General features: G+C 35.9%; 1 protein-coding gene across 1 annotated transcript in view; it reads left to right on the top strand.

The window, feature by feature from the left end:
• Nucleotides 1-22,490, top strand: part of TRHDE (thyrotropin releasing hormone degrading enzyme) — a gene marked incomplete at its 5' end in the record, with an annotated part of 390,730 nt that overhangs the window by 233,451 nt on the left and 134,789 nt on the right. Inside the window, one exon of the mRNA XM_081249500.1 lies at nt 2,735-2,872. Coding sequence (XP_081105626.1) covers nt 2,735-2,872 — 138 coding nt within the window. The remainder of the gene's footprint in view (nt 1-2,734; nt 2,873-22,490) is intronic.

Here is a 22,490-nt window from a genome sequence, read left to right as displayed (position 1 = left end):
AAATCTTTTAAAATTCCGTCACTTCATTCCATGTAGTTATTTGTTAGTACTTCCTCTCCATCATCCACTAAGGGGACCAAGGCATCAATGTCAGTTGATTGTTCGTTCAAAATATCTCTCAGAATCAAAAGTCCTTCAGCAACACCTGTTGTAATACATCATCACCATATCGCCTCTTGGTACAATAGCCACTTCCTGTCTCCTGTTTCTACATCTATCAAGCCACTCTGTATAACTCAGATAAGTTAATTTTCCTAAGACACTACTTTTATTATGTCATTATCTCTGCTCCTGCCTATTTATTATGACCAAACTCTTCAACCTGACAACTGAGGATTCAAACAGACCAGCTTTTTTTCATGTTTCCTCTGCCAGGATTTGCTCTTTTAAGCTGCTTCCCCCATTCATCTGAGTAACCTTTCATCTTTCAACAACCCACTTTAATGTCACTTCCTCTGTGAAGCCTTTTCTGAACTAATTAATCATTTCATCCTCTGTGTTTTTATAACATCCATCATATTATAATACAGATAGCTGTTTACCTGTCTTTCTCAACTACTTTTGAGTTCTTTCAGGTTGAGGACTAGATTTTAGTCATATATTTATTCCCAAAACACAATACAGTATCTGGCATTGAGTAGGAATTTAATACATGTTTGTTAAATGAATGAATGAATAAAACAATAGTGCCTTACTTCTTTTCCATGTGTTATTCTCAGCTCTGTGCATTCACTCACACTTTGTTTACTTTTCTGAAAAGTCTTTACACTGTTCTCCAAAAATTCAAACACAGCATATTTTTGAAAATAGTTCAGTACAAAATGACACACATATTCAGTATTATTAGAACTGTTTAAATGTAGGCATGTATGCAACATCTCCAAGAGGTGTCTGTATTAGAGTGGTAGGATTTATTGTTACTGTTAACAATAAGCTTCTTGTAAACAGATTTTAAAGTTCTCCATTTTACCTTATTGTTCTGCATTTTGAAAGTTGTAGAATGGCCTATCATGGTGTCCTTAAAATATAGAGTAGAATAAAAACTGTTGACTATGCACCATAAATATATTCTTCCCTGTACACAAACACATGAGCATGCACACAACTTTAAAGTTACTTGAAGGATCAGATCAAATTCTACCTCTTCCATTAAACTTTCCATAAATAATTCTGTTTTACTGTGTTTTGCCTCAAAATTCTTTAGCATTTCTAGTCTGTAAGAGAAAACTATTATTTTGTTCACTGTGGCTAACTATTTTGTTTGATGTTTTATCTCACGTAAGAGCCAGGATTTCTTTTTTTTTTTTTTTTTTTTTTTTGCGGTACGCGGGCCTCTCACTGTTGTGGCCTCTCCCGTTGCGGAGCACAGGCTCCGGACGCGCAGGCCCAGCGGCCACGGCTCACGGGCCCAGCCGCTCCGCGGCATGTGGGATCCTCCCAGACCGGGGCACGAACCCGTGTCCCCTGCATCGGCAGGTGGACTCTCAACCACTGCGCCACCAGGGAAGCCCTAAAGCCAGATTTAAATTAACACAAACATATGTGCTTAGTTAACTATACTTTTCTTAGTATATTTATTCTCTTTCCAATTTTTAAAATCCAGGATTGGTGTACTCTCAGCTTGAAATTACAACTCACTCAGAAATAAAGTGCAGTTTATCTGCTGACCCAAAATTTGGAGGCTCCAGGAATGAGTTCAGAATTAGCTAGAGCAATTAAAGTGTTGCAGTCTTATCTCTGTAATGATACCTCTCAGGTCCCAACTATCAAAGGGCTATTTAGCCCTTGATATCTCTTGCAACTTCTTTTTCCTCTCCTTCTCCCTCAGTGAAGGCAGGAGACTAGGAGGACTAATAGCTGCCAGCATTTTTGTTAACAGAACCTAAGCTGTTTCTTTAAAGCAGGCTTCTTAAAGCAAAAACAACAGAGAAGTACTTTTTTCTTTACAGTTTATTACTAACATTACAAGTCAGCTTTTATTAGAGCAAATACTAATGTCTCAGCAATGCACAGAAGTCTCACGATTTTGTTTGCTTTCACAAAATGGATTGTTGATACCTATTGCTCTCCACTTTCTGAATTCACTTATCACATCCACATACACAGATATTATAGTTTGATGTCAGTAATGCCTTTTATTATTTGTGGTGGTCTCCTGAAATTCTTTTAGAAAATAAGTGTGTGTGTGTGTGTGTGTGTGTGTGTGTGTGTGTGTGTGTTAGAGAGAGGATAAGTGAGAAAGAGAGAGGGAAAGAAAGGGAGGAACAGAAAGAGAGGGAATGTGTTGTTTAAATGGACTAGAAATAAGAAATAGCAATGGAGCTCTGAAAATTTAGTTATTATTCTTATATTGGATTAACTATGAAAAGGTTATTTGGGACTGGAATTTTAGTTTTGACCCTGCAGAACACATAAACAAGCTTAGTCAGTTTCATTTATGTGCCCACGCTCCAAATTTGTTTTAACCACTGTTAAAACATAGAGTCCATTGTTTCTATCTATTTAGGGCCCATTGTACCCCATTGATTTTGTTTCATGCTGTGCCCAAGTCAACCACTGTTATTTTAGAGTGACTTAAGGGGCATTTTATTTACCGGTTTCTCTGTAGAGTTAAGTCTCACCATGTAGGTTGATGAGCATCATCAATTAAGTAACACATTCTGTTCATATTGTCACACATATTCTGTCATAACCAGGAATCACCTATGATGTTGTTCCATCTACTATATTGCAGGAAAAACAGAGATTTCTGACAGATGTTCTACATGAAGTGATGCTGCTTGACGGCTTGGCCAGTTCCCATCCAGTATCACAGGAAGTGCTACGGGCAACAGATATTGACAGGGTGTTTGACTGGATCGCATATAAAAAGGTGGGAATAGATAAGACCCAAGTACCAATTGGATATTTCACTATCCTGGGTTAGCCAAACTATTTCATGCTAGATGTATTATATCTTTCTCTTCTCCCTGGCAAATAGAAATGGACTGTGAGTTAGAAAACATAGAGTCACCAGGTTCATGTCATTTTATGAGTTAGGGCTTTGCTTTATAAATCAGTAAGATGGAGAAGAACGTTTGCCAAATAATGCCTAGAAATATGGGAAGTATTAATGAATAAATCTTTGGAGTCTTGATATGAAGTTGCTGTACAAATGGTGTTATGTCAGTTTTTATTATTATTAATAAGAGAGCTGACCTATATAGTGACAAATTATTTCCCGCCAATGCCCCTTAAATACATATTTTGATTGGCTGCTGCAAATGGGTATAGGCAGTGACCTGACATATGTATTTTATAAACATTATTTAAGGGAGATTTGGGGAATTAAGCATGTTTCCTGGATAATAATAATGAAATCTTAAGGACTGGACTTTCAATGGTAAAGATTTTGGACCAATGACTAGACGTCTGTAGCAATAAGGTATATTATGAATTTTTTTCCATTGTTACCTGGATTAGGATTTTTCCTTATATCTCTGTCCCTTTGTTGTTCTAATTTTAACAGGAGCATGTACATCTCAGTGTATAACACTTAGCAGCCACTTAATAATTGTTAAAATAGTATTAAAATCTACTTTGTCTTTGGTGTAGATTGAATTGCGTTTGTTAGGATTTCTATATAAATACTCTATTGATTTAATAACGTTTTAAGCTTAAAAACAAGTTGCTAATATTCTTTCTGAAAAACAAGATATTCCTCTTTATAACTAGAAATCAAATAATGATTCATCAGAATTTTTTGGTGCAGTAATTTGGATGTTTGGTTTTGCACCCAGGAAATGACTATCTCAATGGTTATTAGTTAATATTGTATGCTATTAGTTAACATTGTATGCTATAATATGTAAAGTTGCAAATTGTGTTAGAAAATATCTTTTCAAGTCACTGATCATTGCATTGGCTCAGAAAGGATATTTTCGATGTTTTATAAAGATAAGTGGAAGTGTAGTACCATATTTAAAGTATGTAGTGTTAATATATTTATTTTAAATGTTAAATAAATATTTAAAGTACACATTCACTTTTATATATGATATTTTTGGCTAGATTTTGCTGGATGCACATTTGGTTCATTCAACTGTATTGATTCTTAAAATATAATGCAGAAAATAATTTATTAAGTTAGCTTGAGATGCATTTGGAGACATGTCTGTGGTTATTTCCCACCTAACCACCAATTCTAAAAGACTATTTGTAAATACCAGTATTATTTCTGCATGAATAATATCAGGAAAATAGCATTTTGATTAAATATGTTATAGATGTGCTTTTACACGTAAGTTAACATTTATTCCAAATTTCATATATTTGAGTAATTTTTAATTCATTCAAGAAGGTTAAGAATTAAAACAGTAGGAAAGAAGGAAGTTACAATGATTATTATTTGACCCTCTCTACATTTTGGTGCAAAGTCTTACCAGTTCACAAACGTGATACATGAGCAAACTGTGCCATGATGCTCAGATCATCATCATAACGGACACTGGCTTATTTGTCTCTAGCCATGTATCTTTATTTTTTAATTTTTTGAGGAATAACTGACAAATGTAATTGTATATATTTAAAGTGTACAATGTGATGCTTTGATACACATATACATTGTAGAATGATTACCAAGATCAAGATAATTAACACCTCTGTCACCTCACCTAGTTAACTCTTTTTGAGGGTGGGGAGTGAGATTGCCTGAGATCTACTCTCTGCAACTTTGAAGTATACAGAACTGTATTATTATTATTATTTTTTTTTTTTTGGTGGTACGCGGGCCTCTCACCGCTGTGGCCTCTCCCGTTGCGGAGCGCAGGCTCAGCGGCCATGGCTCACGGGCCCAGCCGCTCCACGGTATGTGGGATCTTCCCGGACCGGGGCACGAACCTGTGTCCCCTGCACCAGCAGGCGGACTCTCAACCACTGCGCCACCAGGGAAGCCCCAGAACTGTATTATTAACTGTAGTCACCATGCTATACATTAGAGCATTCGAATTTATTCTTCTTATAAGTGAAAATTTGTACCCTTTGACCTATATCACCCCCATTTCCCCCTTCCCCTAGCCCTTGGTAATCACTACTCTACTCTCTGTTTCTATGAAATTGCCTTTTTTTTTTTTTTTTTTTTTAGATTTTGCATATAAGTGATACCATTCAGTATTTATCTTTCTCTGGCTTATTTTACTCAGCATAATGACCTCCAGGTTAATCTATGTTGTCACAAATGGGAGGACTTCCTTCCTTTTATGGCTGAATAATATTCAATTATATATATATCACATTTTCTTAATCCATTCATCTGTTGAAAGGCATTTAGATTGTTTTTATATCTTGATTATTGTGAAGAAATGCTGAAAGGAACATGCGTGTGCAGATATCTCCTTTAGATACTGGTTTAAATTCCTTTGGATATTTAGGAGTGGGATTCCGAGATCATATGGTAGTTCTATTTTTAATATCTTGAGGAACCTCCATATTATTTTCTGTAATGGCTGTACCAATTTACATTCCCACCGACACTGTGTAAGGGTTCTCTTTTCTTCACATCCTCACCAACATTTGTTATCGCTTGCCTTTTTGATAATAGCCATCACAACAAGTATGAAGTGGCATATCTCACTGTGGTTTTGATTTGCACTTCCCCGATGATTAGTGATGTAGACCATCTTTTCATATAGCTATTGGCCATTTGTATGTCTTCTTTGGAAAAATGTCTATTCAGGTCCTCTGCCTATTTTTTAATTGGATTATTATTATTATTATTATTATTTTGCAATTGAGTTGTATGTGTTCTTTATATATTTTGGATATTAACCCCTTATCAGCTATATGTTTGCTAATGCTTTCTCTCATTCTTCACGTTGCCTTTTCAATTTATTGATTGTTTGCTTTGCTGTGCCAAAGCTCTTTAGTTTGATGTAGTCCAATTTGTTTATTTTAACTTTTGTTGCCTGTGTTTTTGGTCTCTTATCCAATAAATCATTTCTAAGACCAATGTCAAGGATCTTTTCCCCTATATTTTCTTCTAGGAGTTTTATGGTTTTACATCTTACATATAAGTCCAATTTGTTTATTTTAACTTTTGTTGCCTGTGTTTTTGGTCTCTTATCCAATAAATCATTTCTAAGACCAATGTCAAGGATCTTTTCCCCTATATTTTCTTCTAGGAGTTTTATGGTTTTACATCTTACATATAAGTCTTTGGTCCATTTCAGGTTCATTTTTGTGAGTGGTGTAAGATAGGAATCTGGTTTCATTCTTTTGCATGTGGATATCCAGTTTTACCAACACTGTTTATCAAAGAGACTAACCTTTCTCCATTGTGTGTTCCTGGTGCTCTTGTCAAAAATCAGTTGACCACATATGTGTTGATTTATATATGGAATCTCTGTTCTGTTCCACTGGTTCCATGTACCTGTTGCCAGTACCACAATGTTTTGATTACTGCAGCTTTGTAATATAGCTTGAAATCAGGAATTGTGATGCCTCCAGTTTTGTTCTTTTTTTCTCAGGATTACTTTTCTATTTGGGGTCTTTTGTAGCTCCATACAAATTTTAGGATAATTTTTATCTATTTCTGTGAAAAATGCCATTGGACTTTTGATAGGGATTACATGGACTCTCTAGATCATTTTTCGGTAGTATGGAGATTTTCACAGCATTAACTTTTCCAATCCAAGGTCATGGGATATCTTTCCATTTGTTTGTATCTTCCTCAATCTCACCAGTGTTTCATAGTTTTCAGTGTATGTCTTTCACCTACTTGGTTAAATTTATTTATAAGTATTTTATTGCTTTTGATGCTATTGTAAATGGGATTGATTTCTTAATTTCTCTTTCAGATAGTTCATTGTCAATGTATAGGAAGACAAATAATTTCTGTGTGTTAATTTTGCATCCTGCAACTTTACTGAATTAATTTATTAGTTGTAACAGTTTTTTAGTAAAGTCTTTAGGGTTTTCTATATATAAGACCATGTCATCTATAAACAGAGATAATTCTACTTCTTCCTTTCTGATTGAAGGTCTTTTATTTATTTACTTTTTTCTTGCTTAGTTGCTGTGACTAGGACTTTCAGTACCATGTTGAATAGAAATGGCAGGAGTGGGCATCCTTGTCTTATTCCTGATCTTAGAGGAAAGGCTTAGCTTTTCACCATTGAGTATGATGTTAGCTGTGGGCTTGTCTTCATTCTAGCCATGTATCATTAGGCTTAAGTATAATGGAAATACTGGAAATACTGTCCTTACTGTGTTTTCAACTGATGATAGGATCTACACATTTTTAATGAAGACTTATCAAGAGAAAATTTTCTTTTTAACAACTATATTGAGGAATAATTAAAATACAATAAAATGTACATGCTTAAAAGGTACAATTTAATATGTTCTGATATATGTATCCCAGTGAAAACATCACCACAATCAAGTTAATGAGCATATTCATCAGAAGTTTCCTCATGCCTCTTTGTAATACCTCCTCCCATCCCTCCTCGCTCCCCCACTGATCAACTTTTCACCGTAGATTAATTTTCATTTTCTAGAGTTTTATGTAAATGGAATTATACAGTATGCACTCTTTTTTGTCTGCCTTCTTTCACTCAACATCATGAGGTACAATTCATGTTGCAGAATATATGGATATAATATAATTTGTTCTTTCACCTGGATATTTGTTTTTTTCCAGTTTTTGGCTGTTACAAATAAAGCTACTGTGAATATTTTTGTACAGGTCTTTGTATGTGTATCTGCCTTTATTTCTCTTGGGTAAATACCTAGAACTGGAATGTCTAGATGATGATAGATATGTTTAATGTTTTATGACACTGCTGAACTGTTTTCCGAAGTAGTTGAACCATCGTACCATGGTACATTCTCATTGAAAGTGTGCCAGAGTTCTACTTTTTCCACATCTTCACCAACACAAACTAGGTATAATCGATTTGTTTAATTTTAGATATTGTAATGGTATCTCATTGTGATTGTAATTTACATTCCCCTAATGACTAATGATATTGACCATTCTTTCATTTGCATATTCTCCCTTATATATCTTCCATGGTGAAGGGTCAATTCAAATCCTTTGCCCATTTTTTTTAGATTGGGTTGTTTTCTTATTATTGAGTTTTGAGGATTCTTTATATACTTTGAATGCAGGTTATCATATATATGATATGCAAATAACGTTTTTCCCAATTTGTGACCTACTCTTTATTTTCATAGCAGTATCTTTCTAAAAGCAAACTATTTTAATTTTGATTAAGTGTGTTTTATCATATTTTTTTAAATTGATAGTTCTATTTGTGTCAGAGTTAAGAAATCTTTGGTTAATTCAAGGCCATGAAGATTATTCTTTTGTTTTTTCTTCCAAAAGTTTTATAGTTTTAAGTTTATATTTAGATCTATATTCAATTTTGAGTTAATTTTTGTATATGGTGTGAAGCTTGAATTGAATGTTTTTCTTTTTTTTGCACATGGATATCCAATTTTTCAAGAACCATTTCTTGAAATGTCTGTTATTTACCCTGTTGAATTGCCTTTGCACATTTGTTGAAATCAGTGAACTATGTGTGGGTCTATTTCTGGACTGTTTATTTTATTCTATTGATATATTTATTTATCTTGGCACCAATACCATACAATCTTGATTACTGTAGCTTTTAATAAGCTGTGAAATAAGGTTGTTTGTTCTCCAACTTTGTTCCTTTTTTTACAGTTCTTTTGGTTATTCTTGATCTCTTGAATTTCTATATGAATTTTAGAATGAGTTTTTCACTTTCTATAAAATTCTGTTGTAATTGCACAGATTGCATTCCATTTGTAAAATAATTTGGGAGCATTGACACCTTAGCAATACTGAGTGACCCATGAATACTGTATACTGTTCCATTAATTTAGGGCCTCTTCATTTTCTCTCAGCAATGTACTTTTCAATGAATAAATATTTCATATCTATTTTCAGATTTATCTCTAAGTATTTCATATTTTAGGCTATTTTAAATGGTATTCTAATTCCCATTTTTGACTTTTTGTTGTTCTATTTAGAAATACAATTTATTTTTGTATACTTACCTTGTGCAATGTTAAATAGAAGTGAGAGCAGACATCCGTGTATTGTTCTGGATTTTAGGAGCAATACATTCAGTCTTTCACCATTAGATATGATATTGCCTTTAAATTTTTATAAATACTCTTTATCAGGTTGAAAACGTTACATTCTACTTCTGCATTGGTGAGGGTTTTAATCCAAAATGGATACTGATTCTATCAAATACTTTTCCCCATCTATCAAGATGATCATATTTTTGTTTTTGTTATTTTAGTTTGTTAATATGGTGAATTATATTGATAGATTTTTCAATTTTAGGCTTTCTTTACATCCCTGGGACAAATACCATTTGGTCATAATGTTTTTTTGTTTGTTTGTTTGTTTGCACTGAATTTTATTTTATTTATTTTTTTAACATCTTTATTGGAGTATAATTACTTTACAATGGTGTGTTAGTTTCTGCTGTATAACAAAGTGAATCAGCTATACATATACATATATCCCCATATCTCCTCTCTCTTGTGTCTCTCTCCACCCTCCCTATCCCACCCCTCTGGTGGACACGAAGCACCGAGCTGATCTCCCTGTGCTATGCGGCTGCTTCCATTAGCTGTCGGTTTTACATTTGGTAGTGTATATATGTCAGTGCCACTCTCTCACTTCATCCCAGCTTACCCTTCCCCCTCCCCGTGTCCTCTAGTCCATTCTGCGTCTTTATTCCTGTCCTGCCCCTAGGTTCTTCAGAACCACTTTTTTTTTTTAGATTCCATATACATGTGTTAGCATACGGTAGTTGTTTTTCTCTTTCTGACTTACTTCACTCTGTATGACAGTCTCTAGGTCCATCCACCTCACTACAAATAACTGAATTTCATTTTGCTTTATGGCTGAGTAATCTTCCATTGTATATATGTGTCACATCTTCTTTATCCATTTTTATGTATTTTTGTATACATTGTTGGATTAATGCGAATGTGGAAAAACAAAGTGCGAATGTGGAAAAACAAAGCTCAGAACAATTTGGCTATAATCTCAGGGGCTTCAGTTTGATAATCTCTGTACCAGGCCTTGATGTATATTTAGATTTTTAGACTACTTCTCCAATTTGGCTTCTCTCAGACTCTTTCTGTCAGCAATTAGTATGTGGGTAATATACAATAACCAATTTAACTCTGTGGATGGAATGGATAAACTGTGTCATTCTGGGATGTGTATGACAGGTAATATAGATAATTGTACAGCCATAATATCAACTGCTAACGTTTATTGAATGCTTACTCTGTTCTAGGCACTGTGTTAAACTCTATACATTCATTAACTCACTTAATTCTCATAATCCCCTTTAGGGGTTGTTATTTCATTATCCTCATTTTAAAGATGAAGATATTGAATCATGGTCAATCCAAGGATATGTTTCCCAGGAAATCAGGTTCCAGAGCCAACGTTCTTAAACACTGTCATATTTGATCAATGAACTTGGCTGGAGCATTCATTCCAAAATCATTTGTAAGCCTCAACTTATGTTCCAGGCACTGTGTGCTGAGTGCTTGGGATATAACAGTAATATGACACAAAGGAGAATAGCATATAAATAAGTCAGTGCAGTAGCATTTGAGTGTTAACAGCAATATTTCCATTTTAAATGTAGAAACTTAAACCATCTGAAACATTAAAAAAGAATTTGTTGACTGAGTAACTGGTAAGTCTGAGGTGTTGTTATGTTTAGGAATGGTTGAATCCATGCATTTTAACAATGTCATCAGAAATCTACCTTACATTGATTTCTTGGCTCTTTGTCTCTGACTTAATTTCTAGATGATTCTTAGATAGGTGGCCTAAAAAGAAGTTTAGGCTGATAGAGTCCTCAAGCTTTTGATCCTAATGAGCTTGGGGAAAGAGTAAACTGCCTCCCTCACTACAGAATCCGTTTCTCCCCAAAGCTATGATTTGTTCTGATTAAGTAATAGAGCGCCATTGGCCAATCCCTATGTCTATGGGATGGACAGTCCCTATGGACATTCTGAATAGCTAGCATGGGTCATAAGCTCATCCTCTGGTGGGAAAGATAGGTCATACAATTGGTAGGTCCAATGGGATCACTTGAAGTAGGGTTTCCCAGAGAATATGATGGCTAGATAAAAGTAATGGATGCCAACCAACCTCAGAATCTTAGGAGTTATGATAGAAATATGTATAAGATACACAGAGTCATGAGGGTAAGGGTAAGGGGAGTGACAAAATGGCAAAAAGGACTATTCTATAGAATTGGCTCAGGAAAGGAACACAATGGTGACTGAGTGGAACATCAAGGATTTCAACATGGCCACACCATGGTGAGGATTTGAGGTAGTAGACAGGCTGGGGAGGTAATCTGGTAAGAACTTGGAGGACCTGTTATGCAATACTAAGAAGTCTGAACTTCATCCAGCAGATGAAGAGGAACCAATGAAGAGTTTCAAGCAAAGGAATAACATTGTATAAATAAATTTGTATTCTAGAAAGAATATTCCTGTAGGTGTGGTAGAGATGGAAGTAATATGATAGATCTGGGCATTTCAGAAAAGATTGTAGCAGCTAGAGTTGTAGCATGTAGCCCATTTTTTTGTTTTGTTTTGATTGTCACTTCTTGCCACTGCTCTTCTGTGCCCTCTTCCCTGAAGATCCCTGTTACTAGGCTACATTAACTTCTGCCAACAGTCAACCTCTCATTGCATCAGTGCTTTGCTTGCTTATCATCTCTTGTAACTATTCCCTTAATAATTATTCTAATTATTCCCACTTATGTTTTTTGTAATTTTTCCTGCATAGTAATTTTATTACACTTTAAACAACTTTTTATATAGAACGGTATTATAGGGGTAGAGAAGATTATAAAGAAATACAGGTTAGGAACCAACAAAAACCAGATACTAATTTCTGTGGGTTTGAATTTAAGAACTGAATGCTTTTGAAGAAATAGTGATGTTCAGTATGGACCGTCTCAAGGCCAGTATTAAAAGAAAAAAAAAAACTCTTAAAATTACATATATATTTTTAGAATGGGAAGAGAAATATAATGAGAACTAGTCTTAAAAAAAAGAGAGTTAGAGAGCGAGAGTTACATCCTGGGAAATAACAAATTTTCCATTTTAATAGTAGGTTGAAAATGAGGATGCTTTTATCGTAAAAGTGAAATGGAAACAGGAAAATACTGTCCATACATAGGAAGACTGGAAGAGATGGATTGAGAGAGTCTCTTTACTCTAAAAACACAAAGGGAAATAAGAATCAATGACCCAGTGACCTGGATGATTAAAGTGAGCGAATGCTCATTAAATTTACATATGGTACCAAGCTGGAGAGGATTGCTACAAGCTTGGGAGAGAGGAACAGATTTCAAAATGACTTAAGCAAATTTAAAGAGGATCCTTTAAAAACAAGAACACTTTTCAGCAATTCCTTTTTTTTTTTTTTTTTGCAGTACGCGGGCCTCTCACTGTTGTGGCCTCTCCCGTTGCGGAGCACAGGCTCTGGACGCGCAGGCCAAGCGGCCATGGCTCACGGGCCCAGCCGCTCGGCGGCATGTGGGATTCTCCCGGACCGGGGCACGAACCTGTGTCCCCTGCATCAGCAGGGGGACTCTCAACCACTGCGCCACCAGGGAAGCCCTCAGCAATTCTTATAACAAGTTTGATATACTTTAGAGACCAAATGAAATTACATAGAGTAAAAGGAAAGAATTGTCAAGCAGAGAAAAACCCACAAAGGGTCATAGCAAATATGAATAGAAAAAAGTGGGGGAGTGGAAATTCAACTTTTGTTATTCTACCAACATATTCCAGACTTAATTTAAAATTCTTGAATGGCTAAAGAGGAAAATACGTATGATTTCTATTATCTTTAGAAATGAATAGGAAAGGGCCAATCCGCCATTTGCATCTTTTCTCCCTTCTGATACCAGGTTCCCCACCCACGGTGTGGTGTCAGCCAGGCCACAGCTAGTACAGCGAGAGAGCCCATACTAATTCTAGATACAGGACAGAGTGTTTCTCTGTAGAAATAATAATAATAATAATAGGACGGTGTCTTCTTTCAAGAATATAACCCAGTAGTAGACATAAAACATATGAAATGAAAACAGTAATTACACTAAGAGTTACAGTAAAGCACATCTTTGATTTAACAAGCATTTATTATGTACGAGGCATTTTGTGAAATGCTTTGCATGTATTAGCCCATTTACTCCATACAGAAAACTTGGGATTTGGCATTTTTAACCCATTTTACTGATGAGGAAACTAAGACTTAAGAAGTTCAGTGATTTCCACAGGGTCAGACATCTAGCAAGTGAACAAGCAGGATATGAAGTCAGATCTGTGTAACTCCAAATACTGGGCTCTTATATATAAAACTTTTAATAAATAAATCTATTTCAAGGCAAAATACGATATGAGCCGTCTCAGTGGATGGCAACTCTAAGTTCTCAGGCCACGTTTGATTCTCTCTTTTTCTCATCCTATTTGTCAGGAAATCTTATGGTGTCTGCTGTAAAATATTTCCAGAATTTGACTTCTTCTCCCCACCATTACTGTTGCTATACTGGTCGGAATCACCACCATATTGCCACAGTAGTTTCTTAAAAGCTCTCTCTGCTTCTAGTCCTGCAACCCTACAGTATATTTTTAACCAAGCACTCAAAGTGATCATTTTTAAAGCCTAAGCCAGATAGTGCCACTTCTTTGCTAGAAACCCTACAATGATTTCCCATCAAAATTAGAATAAAAGATAAAGTCTTTACAGTGACCCATGAGGCCCTACCTGATCTCTACTTACCCTATTCTTCCCAAGTCCTCCACAGACCCCTGACCCTTATTCTCTTATCTCTCTGACTTTACCTCTTCTTATTAGTATCCCTTCACTCATGGTAATCGTGCTCCACCAACTCTCCTGCTTTTCCTGAAATCCAGCTAAACTCCCTCCCACACTAGGGCCTTTGATCTGGGAATGATGTTATTCTGGATATCATCATAGTTCTAACTTGTTCTCCTTGAAAACTTTATTTAAATGTCACCTTCTCAAAGAGGCCACCCATTTAAAATGTCAACTGACACCCTCACTCCTTTCTTCATTCATTATTCTTATTCTGATCCACATACCGTTTAATCACCTTCAAATGTATAATACAGTTTATTCATTATTATGTTTATTATATGATCTGGCTTCCCACTTTTCCCCATTGAGTGTGAGCTTCACAAAGGGAGGGATCTGTGTGATTTTCACTCTTTTCCAGGACTCATTATGCTGCCTGCATATAGTAGGCACTTAATAAGTATTTGTTGACTTAAATTAAAGTAAATGTCAGAAAAGCAATATAAGCAAAACACTGTGCTGTTTCAGAGGGAAAGATCCCATCTGTTTATAGGAATTAGGAAAAAGACTTGGCACTTGAAATAGGATAAAGAGTTTCAGATGTAATGCCATATGAATTCTGGAGGGGGTGGGGGAGGAAGATTGTGTTGCCCATTCACTCTGCTTTCTAATGGGTTCTGTCACATGTGGCCTGACCCCTCAGCCCTGGACCACCTGGGACCCTTTTCAGTCAGCTCAACTCTTCTCCTGCTGTCTCCACACTTTCCTGCCTCAGGCACAGTCAGCCTCCTGTTGTGCAAATCTTCCCAGCTCTTATTCTTCTAAACATGTCCTTTGTAGCCTTTGCTTTCTCAATTCACAGTCTACTACATACAGGCTCTCAAGTGAATGTAACATTACTATTTTGTCCTCTTTGACACATTTTTACATACTTTACAGGTTCTGGTATATGATATATATTGTTTTTGTTTTTTAACATCTTTATTGGAGTATAATTGCTTTACAATGGTATGTTAGTTTCTGCCTTATAACAAAGTGAATCAGCTATATATATACATATAGTCCCATGATATATATTGTTTAACTAGCTCTTGTGGTTATTTCTGTAAAACAGTTGAACCATACGCTTTTGGTCAGGTGTATAATGCCAATAATACTAGTAGTAGGAAGAACAGTATCAATCGTTCTTTGAGATTTTATTTTGCCACTGGGCATCCACATAATTATCTCATTAAATTTCCTATCCTTATAAGGTAGATACTATTGTCTTCAATTTACATAAGAGTAAATAGATGGATTTGAAGAATCAACATTGTGAAAATGACTATACTACCCAAAGCAATCTACAGATTCAATGCAATCCCTATCAAACTACTAATGGCATTTTCCCCAGAACTAGAACAAAAAATTTCACAATTTGTTTGGAAATACAAAAGACCCAGAATAGCCAAAGCAATCTTGAGAAAGAAAAACAAAGCGGGAGGAATCAGGCTCCTGGACTTCAGACTATACTACAAAGCTACAGTATCAAGACAGTATGATACTGGCACAAAAACAGAAATATAGATCGATAGAAAGCCCAGAGATAAACCCACACACATATGGTCATCTTATTTTTGATAAAAGAGGCAAGAATACACAATGGAGAAAAGACAGCCTCGTCAATATTCAATAAGTGGTGCTGGGAAAACTGGACAGCTACATGTAAAAGAATGAAATTAGAACACTCCCTAACACCATACACAAAAATAAACTCAAAATGGATTAAAGACCTAAATGTAAGGCCAGACACTGTAAAACTCTTAGAGGAAAACATAGGCAGAACACTCTATGATATAAATCACAGCAAGATCTTTTTGACCCACCTCCTAGAGAAATGGAAATAAAAACAAAAATAAACAAATGGGATCTAATGAAATTTAAAAGCTTTTCACAACAAAGGAAACCATAAACAAGACAAAAAGACAACCCTCAGTATGGGAGAAAATATTTGCAAATGATGCAGCTGACAAAGGATTAATCTCTAAAATATACAAACAGCTCATTGCAGCTCAATATCAAAAAAACTAAAAACCCAATCTAAGAATGGGCAGAAGACCTAAATAGACACTTCTCCAAAGAAGATATACAGATTACCAACAAACACATGAAAGGATGCTCAACATCGCTAATCATTAGAGTAATGAAAATCAAAACTACAAAGAGGTATCACTTCACACCAGTCAGAATGGCCATCATCAAAAAATCTACAAACAACAAATGCTGGAGAGGGTGTGGAGAAAAGGGAAACCTCTTGCACTGTTGGTGGGAATGTAAATTGATACAGCCACTATGGAGAACAGTACGGAGGTTCCTTAAAAAACTAAAAATAGAACTATCATACGACCCAGCAATCCCACTACTGGGCATATACCCTGAGAAAACCGTAATTCAAAAAGAGTCATGTACCAAAATGTTCATTGAAGCTCTATTTACAATAGCCAGGACATGGAAGCAACCTAAGTGTCCATCGACAGATGAATGAATAAAGATGTGGCACATATATGCAATGGAATGTTACTCAGCCATAAAAAGAAACAAAAAGTTATTTGTAGTGAGGTCGATAGACCTAGCGTCTGTCATACAGAGTGAAGTAAGTCAGAAATAGAAAAACAAATACCGTATGCTAACACATATATATATGGAATCTAAAAAAAAAAAAAATGGTCATGAAGAACCTAGGGGCAGGAATGGAATAAAGACACAGATGTAGAGAATGGACTTGAGGACCCAGAGTGGGAAGGGTAAGCTGGGACGAAATGAGAGAGTGGCATGGACATATATACACTACCAAACGTAAAATAGATAGCTAGTGGGAAGCAGCCACATAGCACAGGGAGATCAGCTCAGTGCTTCGTGACCACCTGGAGGGTTGGGATAGGGAGGGTGGGAGGGAGATGCAAGAGGGACGGGTATGGGGATATATGTATATGTATAGCTGATTCACTTTGTTATAAAGCAGAAACTAACACATCATTATAAAGCAATTATACTCTAATAAAGGTGTTAAAAAACAAACAAACAAAAAGATTCCACTGGGGAGACGAAATAAAATATTATATGTGGAGAAAAAAAAAAGAGTAAACAGAAACCCAGGGAGTTAATGTTGTTCTCAGGCTTCTAGGTGTCAGAGGTAGGATTCTCACCTCTCTGTTTCTAACTCATGCTCTTTTCACTCTACCAGGATACTTTCTTTAACTAATTGCCTATTATGCCACTGTTTCAATAGGAAATATGATTTGGGTTACAGTCTTTTGACATATACTAAAGTTAGAGATTTTCCCTGAACGAAAAAGTGCAATGTTATTCAATAAGTACTATACTGGCATGCAAATAAAAAATAAAGGTTATAAAGTCTGGGAAATAATAATCCATGGTTATGATCATCTCATAAGGAAAATGTGAACAAGCTTAAGAGATTGAGGAAAATTAAGCAAAGAAGAGAGAACCAGAGCGAGAAATGGAGAGAGAGAGAGAGATTGATTTAGAAACAATTGGAGGTAAATCCTATCAGAAAAAGCTAAAAACCTTACAAATGTCTACTCTGGAATGTAGAGGGCTCAGAGATGACTTAATTATTGGCTCTAATATATAAATGGTCATTATAGGAACACTGTTCACCACTTCTCTGTCAACATCAAGGTCAGAGTAAGATAAGTGGCCTTAAATTATAAGGAGAAATTTCAGTTCATCTAAGATAAAACTTATTGACATAAAAAGAAATTAAACATTTCAATATAAACCATTGACGGTGATAAAATCTGCATTCTTTGATATTTTTTAAAGATAAAATTGAAAATCTGCTCCCAAATTAGCAAACTAAATTGTAGGACTACTAAAAAAGTTTTTCTTGAATCTTGCCTCCATGGTATATCATAGTCAAATAATGTAATATAAAATACATAATTTACTAGAAATTAATTTGCATGCATATGTTTATGTTTGTATCATTCAATTTCTCCCTCTTTTAAAAATTTATTTTATTTAGTTATTTTGACTGTGTTGGGTCTTTGTTGTTGCGTGCAGGCTTTCTCTAGCTGCAGCGAGCAGCGGTACTCTTCATTGCGGTGCCAGACTTCTCATTGTAGTGGCTTCTCTTGTTGCAGAGCGCAGGCTCTAGGTGCACAGGCTTCAGTAGTTGTGGTACGTGGGCTCAGTAGTTGTGGCTCATGGGCTCTAGAGCGCAGGCTCAGTAGTTGTGGCTTACGGGCTTAGTTGCTCCGCGGCATGTGGGATCTTCCCGGACCAGGGCTCGGACCTGTTTCCCCTGCATTGGCAGGCAGATTCTTAACCACTGAGCCACCAGGGAAGCCCAATTTCTCCCTTTTTATTTATTGATTTATTTATAAATTTATTTTATTCATTTATTTTTGGCTGTGTTGGGTCTTCATTGCTGTGTGCGGGCTTTCTCTAGTTGTGGTGAGCAGGGCCTACTCTTAGTTGCGGTACGTGGGCTTCTCAGTGCAGTGGCTTCTCTTGTTGCGAAGCATACGCTCTAGGCATGTGGGCTTTAGTACTTGTGGCATGCGCGCTCAGTAGTTGTGGCTCACGGGCTCTAGAGCACAGACTCAGTAGTTGTGGCACATGAGCTTAGTTGCTCCACGGCATGTGGGATCTTCCTGGACCAGGGCTCGATCCCATGTCCCCTGCATTGGCAGGCGGATTCTTAACCTCTGCACCACCAGGAAGTCCCCTCTCCCTTTTTAATAAATGTAGAAGTGTGAATGATAAAAGAGGCAAACTACTTGCTTCTTTGGTAAAATGGGGAAGTTTAGAGATAAGTCCCATCCATCTCTGAATCATCTGTTGATATCTATAAAAAATTATGAAAAGACTGTCTAGGATATAACTTACTTTAGTGGCTCTCTTTGTTACCAGCGAGTCTTGTCTTTGCCTTTGGCCTTGAAATAACCATTATTATAGGCCTATGTGATTTTAAGACATCATGTAAAGGAAATGCTTTTTTGCCCTTGTAAAGAAAATGTAGATGGTAGGAGGAGATGATTTTATTGACATTTCTGTGATAAATGCCTTTACCACTTACTGGTAAATTATTAATTTGTGCATTTTGCTGATGGAGGCAAGCTTTCTTTTGCACATGTGTTTGACTGATTCATCGAATGATTTCTTTCTTTTTTTCTTGCTCAAATCTTAATACTTAAAACAGCTTGCTTTTTTCTTTCAAGTCACTTGTACTTCTCCCTGTTAGCTTCTCTTCCCTGATTTATTTGATGAAATTGAAAGAAAAACTATGTATTTAATGAAAATGGGTAACAGGTTACTCAGTAGTATAAGGAATGGATTAACCCTGTTCAAAGGATTCTTACCCTCTATTTCCCTGCTTGTGTCTCATTGATTTATTATTATTAACTAATGACTGAATATGCTAGTTTTGAATTCCTCCGTTGCACACAGTTTCTTTTTTACTTTGCTGAAATGCTTAAGAAAGTGCAATGTTGGTTTTGACTTTATCCTTCTGCTCTTTTTGTTAAAGCCAGAGTGGTGATCACACAATACAAGAAGCTTAAGAGGCAAAACTGTGTAAATCTTAGCTTGCAGAACTTGGCTATAATGAGATCCCGCTTCTAAAGTAGCTTTATGCAATATTTCCACAGCTACAGTTGTTCTTAGTGTTTTGCTTATGCAAAAAGCCTAATTCTAATGACTTTTGCAATGGTTCACTCATGCCAGACTTCATCAATAACCATAATTAGGAATAAAAAGTACCATTTCAATAAGTATAAATGGTAATATACAAAGAGTACTCCATTCCTGTAACTTGCTCACCCTGCAACTGTATGTGACTTTAATTCCATTAGCCTAGGAGGCAGCTACAATGCATCTCAGAAAGGAACGGGGCTTCTGTTAACAATACAAGTTCAGTTCAGTCAGGAGACTTGTGAACTCAAAGTTTTATACAGGATATTCAGAGAGAAATAGCAATTGAAGATAGAAACTGAAAAGTGTTGGGAATCAGCCAATGTATATTCCCCTAGCACATAAGGGGATTGCAATATTTTGAATAGATTTTCTGGTATAATGGGATTCTGTGGTAGTTAGGAAAAGGACAAGTAAAGTTAGGAATAAATTAAGATTTAAAGGATAAACGAGAAAGGCAACTGGAATTAACGGTTGACATTTTGACAAATGAGAAGTAAAGTAGAAGGAAAAGAAGAACAGAGATAAAACTTCATTTTTACAAGAAGCATGCTTAGAGAAAGTGAAGAATAAAAATATTCACAATGTAAGTAGTTTATACACTTATAACAATAGAATAGTTTGGAAGAAGTTGAACTGAATGAATTTTCCAGTAGAATAATCATGAGTGGGTAGTGTTTTAGCATCTGATGGATTCACCTCTTTACTTACTATAACAACCTCCCATTTTTAATCATTGTATATTGATGTAATATAGAAATCTTCAAAAGCCCTATATGGTTACCAGTCTTAATATAAAGTGCAAAAGACTTATCCCCCAATTATTTTATCATTTGCCAAGTATTAAACAATTCACTCTATATTAATCAAACACATACATAATTCTCAGAGTTTTTGTTTCATACAGGCCAAACTGTATTACTTTGCAAGGTAAATACAATTCTAGTCAAACATACAAACAAACAAAAACGAACCTTTCTCTTTGGCCCCTTTTGAAGGTAAATATGGCATTTCATTTGAAATAATGAAAATATTTTCTTTGGATACACTTTCACAGGTATTTTCATGGATTCTTTCAGAGGAGGCTAAGGGTCATTTGATGACCTACAGAGAAAATTATCTAGAGACTACCTGTTTTATATATCCTTTATCATTCATGCTATTGCATATTTTCTGATAGCACTGAATCAAGTTTTTGGTTTTTCTGCTTTTTAAAAATAGAATGGCTTTCTTTCAGCTTTTTTTTTGTTTTGTTTTGAATTGTCTTTATATCAGTATTAGAAGGGTTGACTGTGATTTCATAAACATATTCTTACCTTTAAAAGACAGAGATTAAAAAAAAATACTGAAGTTGGCTTTTGCCTTGAGGTCATTTTTCCAACCAGTAGTATTTGAGCACAGTTTTCAAGGTTTTACAAAGCTAGGAAAAGAAGACAAAGCTGAAGGTGAGAAGTTTAATGGGAGGCCTCCCATAAAGCCAGGACCTTAAAATGCTGCACCTTTAGCACACAGATGTACTAGAAATAAACCTGTCCCTTTCCTCAGGAGACTACAAAGAAACTGTCTGTTCCAAACTATGACAGCAAATGGAGAGGGAAAGAAAATTCTCATGAAAATTTGCAGTCACAAGCAACTCTTGCATAGCATTGTAGCTGAAATGAAAACTATCTTGGTACACTGTGAACACCAAGCCAGGATTTTGATTTAAAATGCTTGGTCCTGGACTAGTGGTATCCCCAGATGCCACACAGAACTAAAACAAACCCTTTCCAGAAATGCATGCCTTCATATCACATCTCAAAAGATTTCCACAGATAAATCCCAAGGAAAAAGAGCATCTCCCAGTCAAAAATCACCAGTTATGAAAGGAAAGAGGGGTCCATGAACATGAGACAGCTGAAACAATAGAGAGCAGAATCACCCATGCATATGATTAAAACATTGAATATGTTAGACCTAGGGTATAAAATCATATATTAATAAATTTGAGGAAATAAAGAGGCTTGAAAATATAAGCACAATGCAAGCAGATTAAAAAGAATAACTAATGAGGATTTCTAGAAATAAAAATGTAATAATTGCATTTTAAAATGTATATTTATAGCTTATCGATTTTGCTGTACAGTAGAAACTAACACAACATTGTAGAGCAACTATACTCCCATAAAAATTAATTTAAAAATAAATAAAGGGGGCTTCCCTGGTGACGCAGTGGTTGAGAGTCTGCCTGCCGATGCAGGGGACACAGGTTCGTGCCCTGGTCCAGGAAGATCCCACATGCCACGGAGCGGCTGGGCCCGTGAGCCATGGCCTCTGAGCCTGCGCGTCTGGAGCCAGTTCTCCGCAACGGGAGAGGCCACAACAGTGAGAGGCCTGCGTACCACCAAAAAAAAATAATATTAAATAAATAAATAAATAAAGTTGTCTATCAGTAAAGTAAAAAATAAAAAGTGAATAAAAATAAAAATAGAGGGCTTCCCTGGTGGCGCAGTGGTTGAGAGTTCGCCTGCCGATGCAGGGGACACGGGTTCGTGCCCCGGTCCAGAAAGATCCCACATGCCGCGGAGCGGCTAGGCCCATTAGCCATGGCCGCTGAGACTGCACGTCCAGATCCTGTGCTCTGCAACAGGAGAGGCCACAACAGTGAGAGGCCCACATACTGCAAAAATAAAATAATAAAATAAAATAAAATGAAATAAAATATAAAATAAAATAAAATAATAAAATAAAATATAAAATAAAATAAAAAAATAAAAATAGAGTACATATATAGATGGTTTATCACAGACTACAGTGAGCTGAAGAGAGATTTTAAATGGGAATAGAGAACTGAAGAAACTACAGTGCAGCACAGAGAGACAGAAACATGGGAAATATGCAAGAGGGGTTAAGAGACATAGGAGAG

Source organism: Mesoplodon bidens (genome assembly GCF_964165515.1).
Source record: "Mesoplodon bidens genome assembly, chromosome: 11".
Lineage (NCBI taxonomy): Eukaryota > Metazoa > Chordata > Mammalia > Artiodactyla > Ziphiidae > Mesoplodon > Mesoplodon bidens.
The sequence above is the reverse complement of the archived record's forward strand: the minus strand, read 5'-3'. Positions and strand labels throughout refer to the sequence as shown.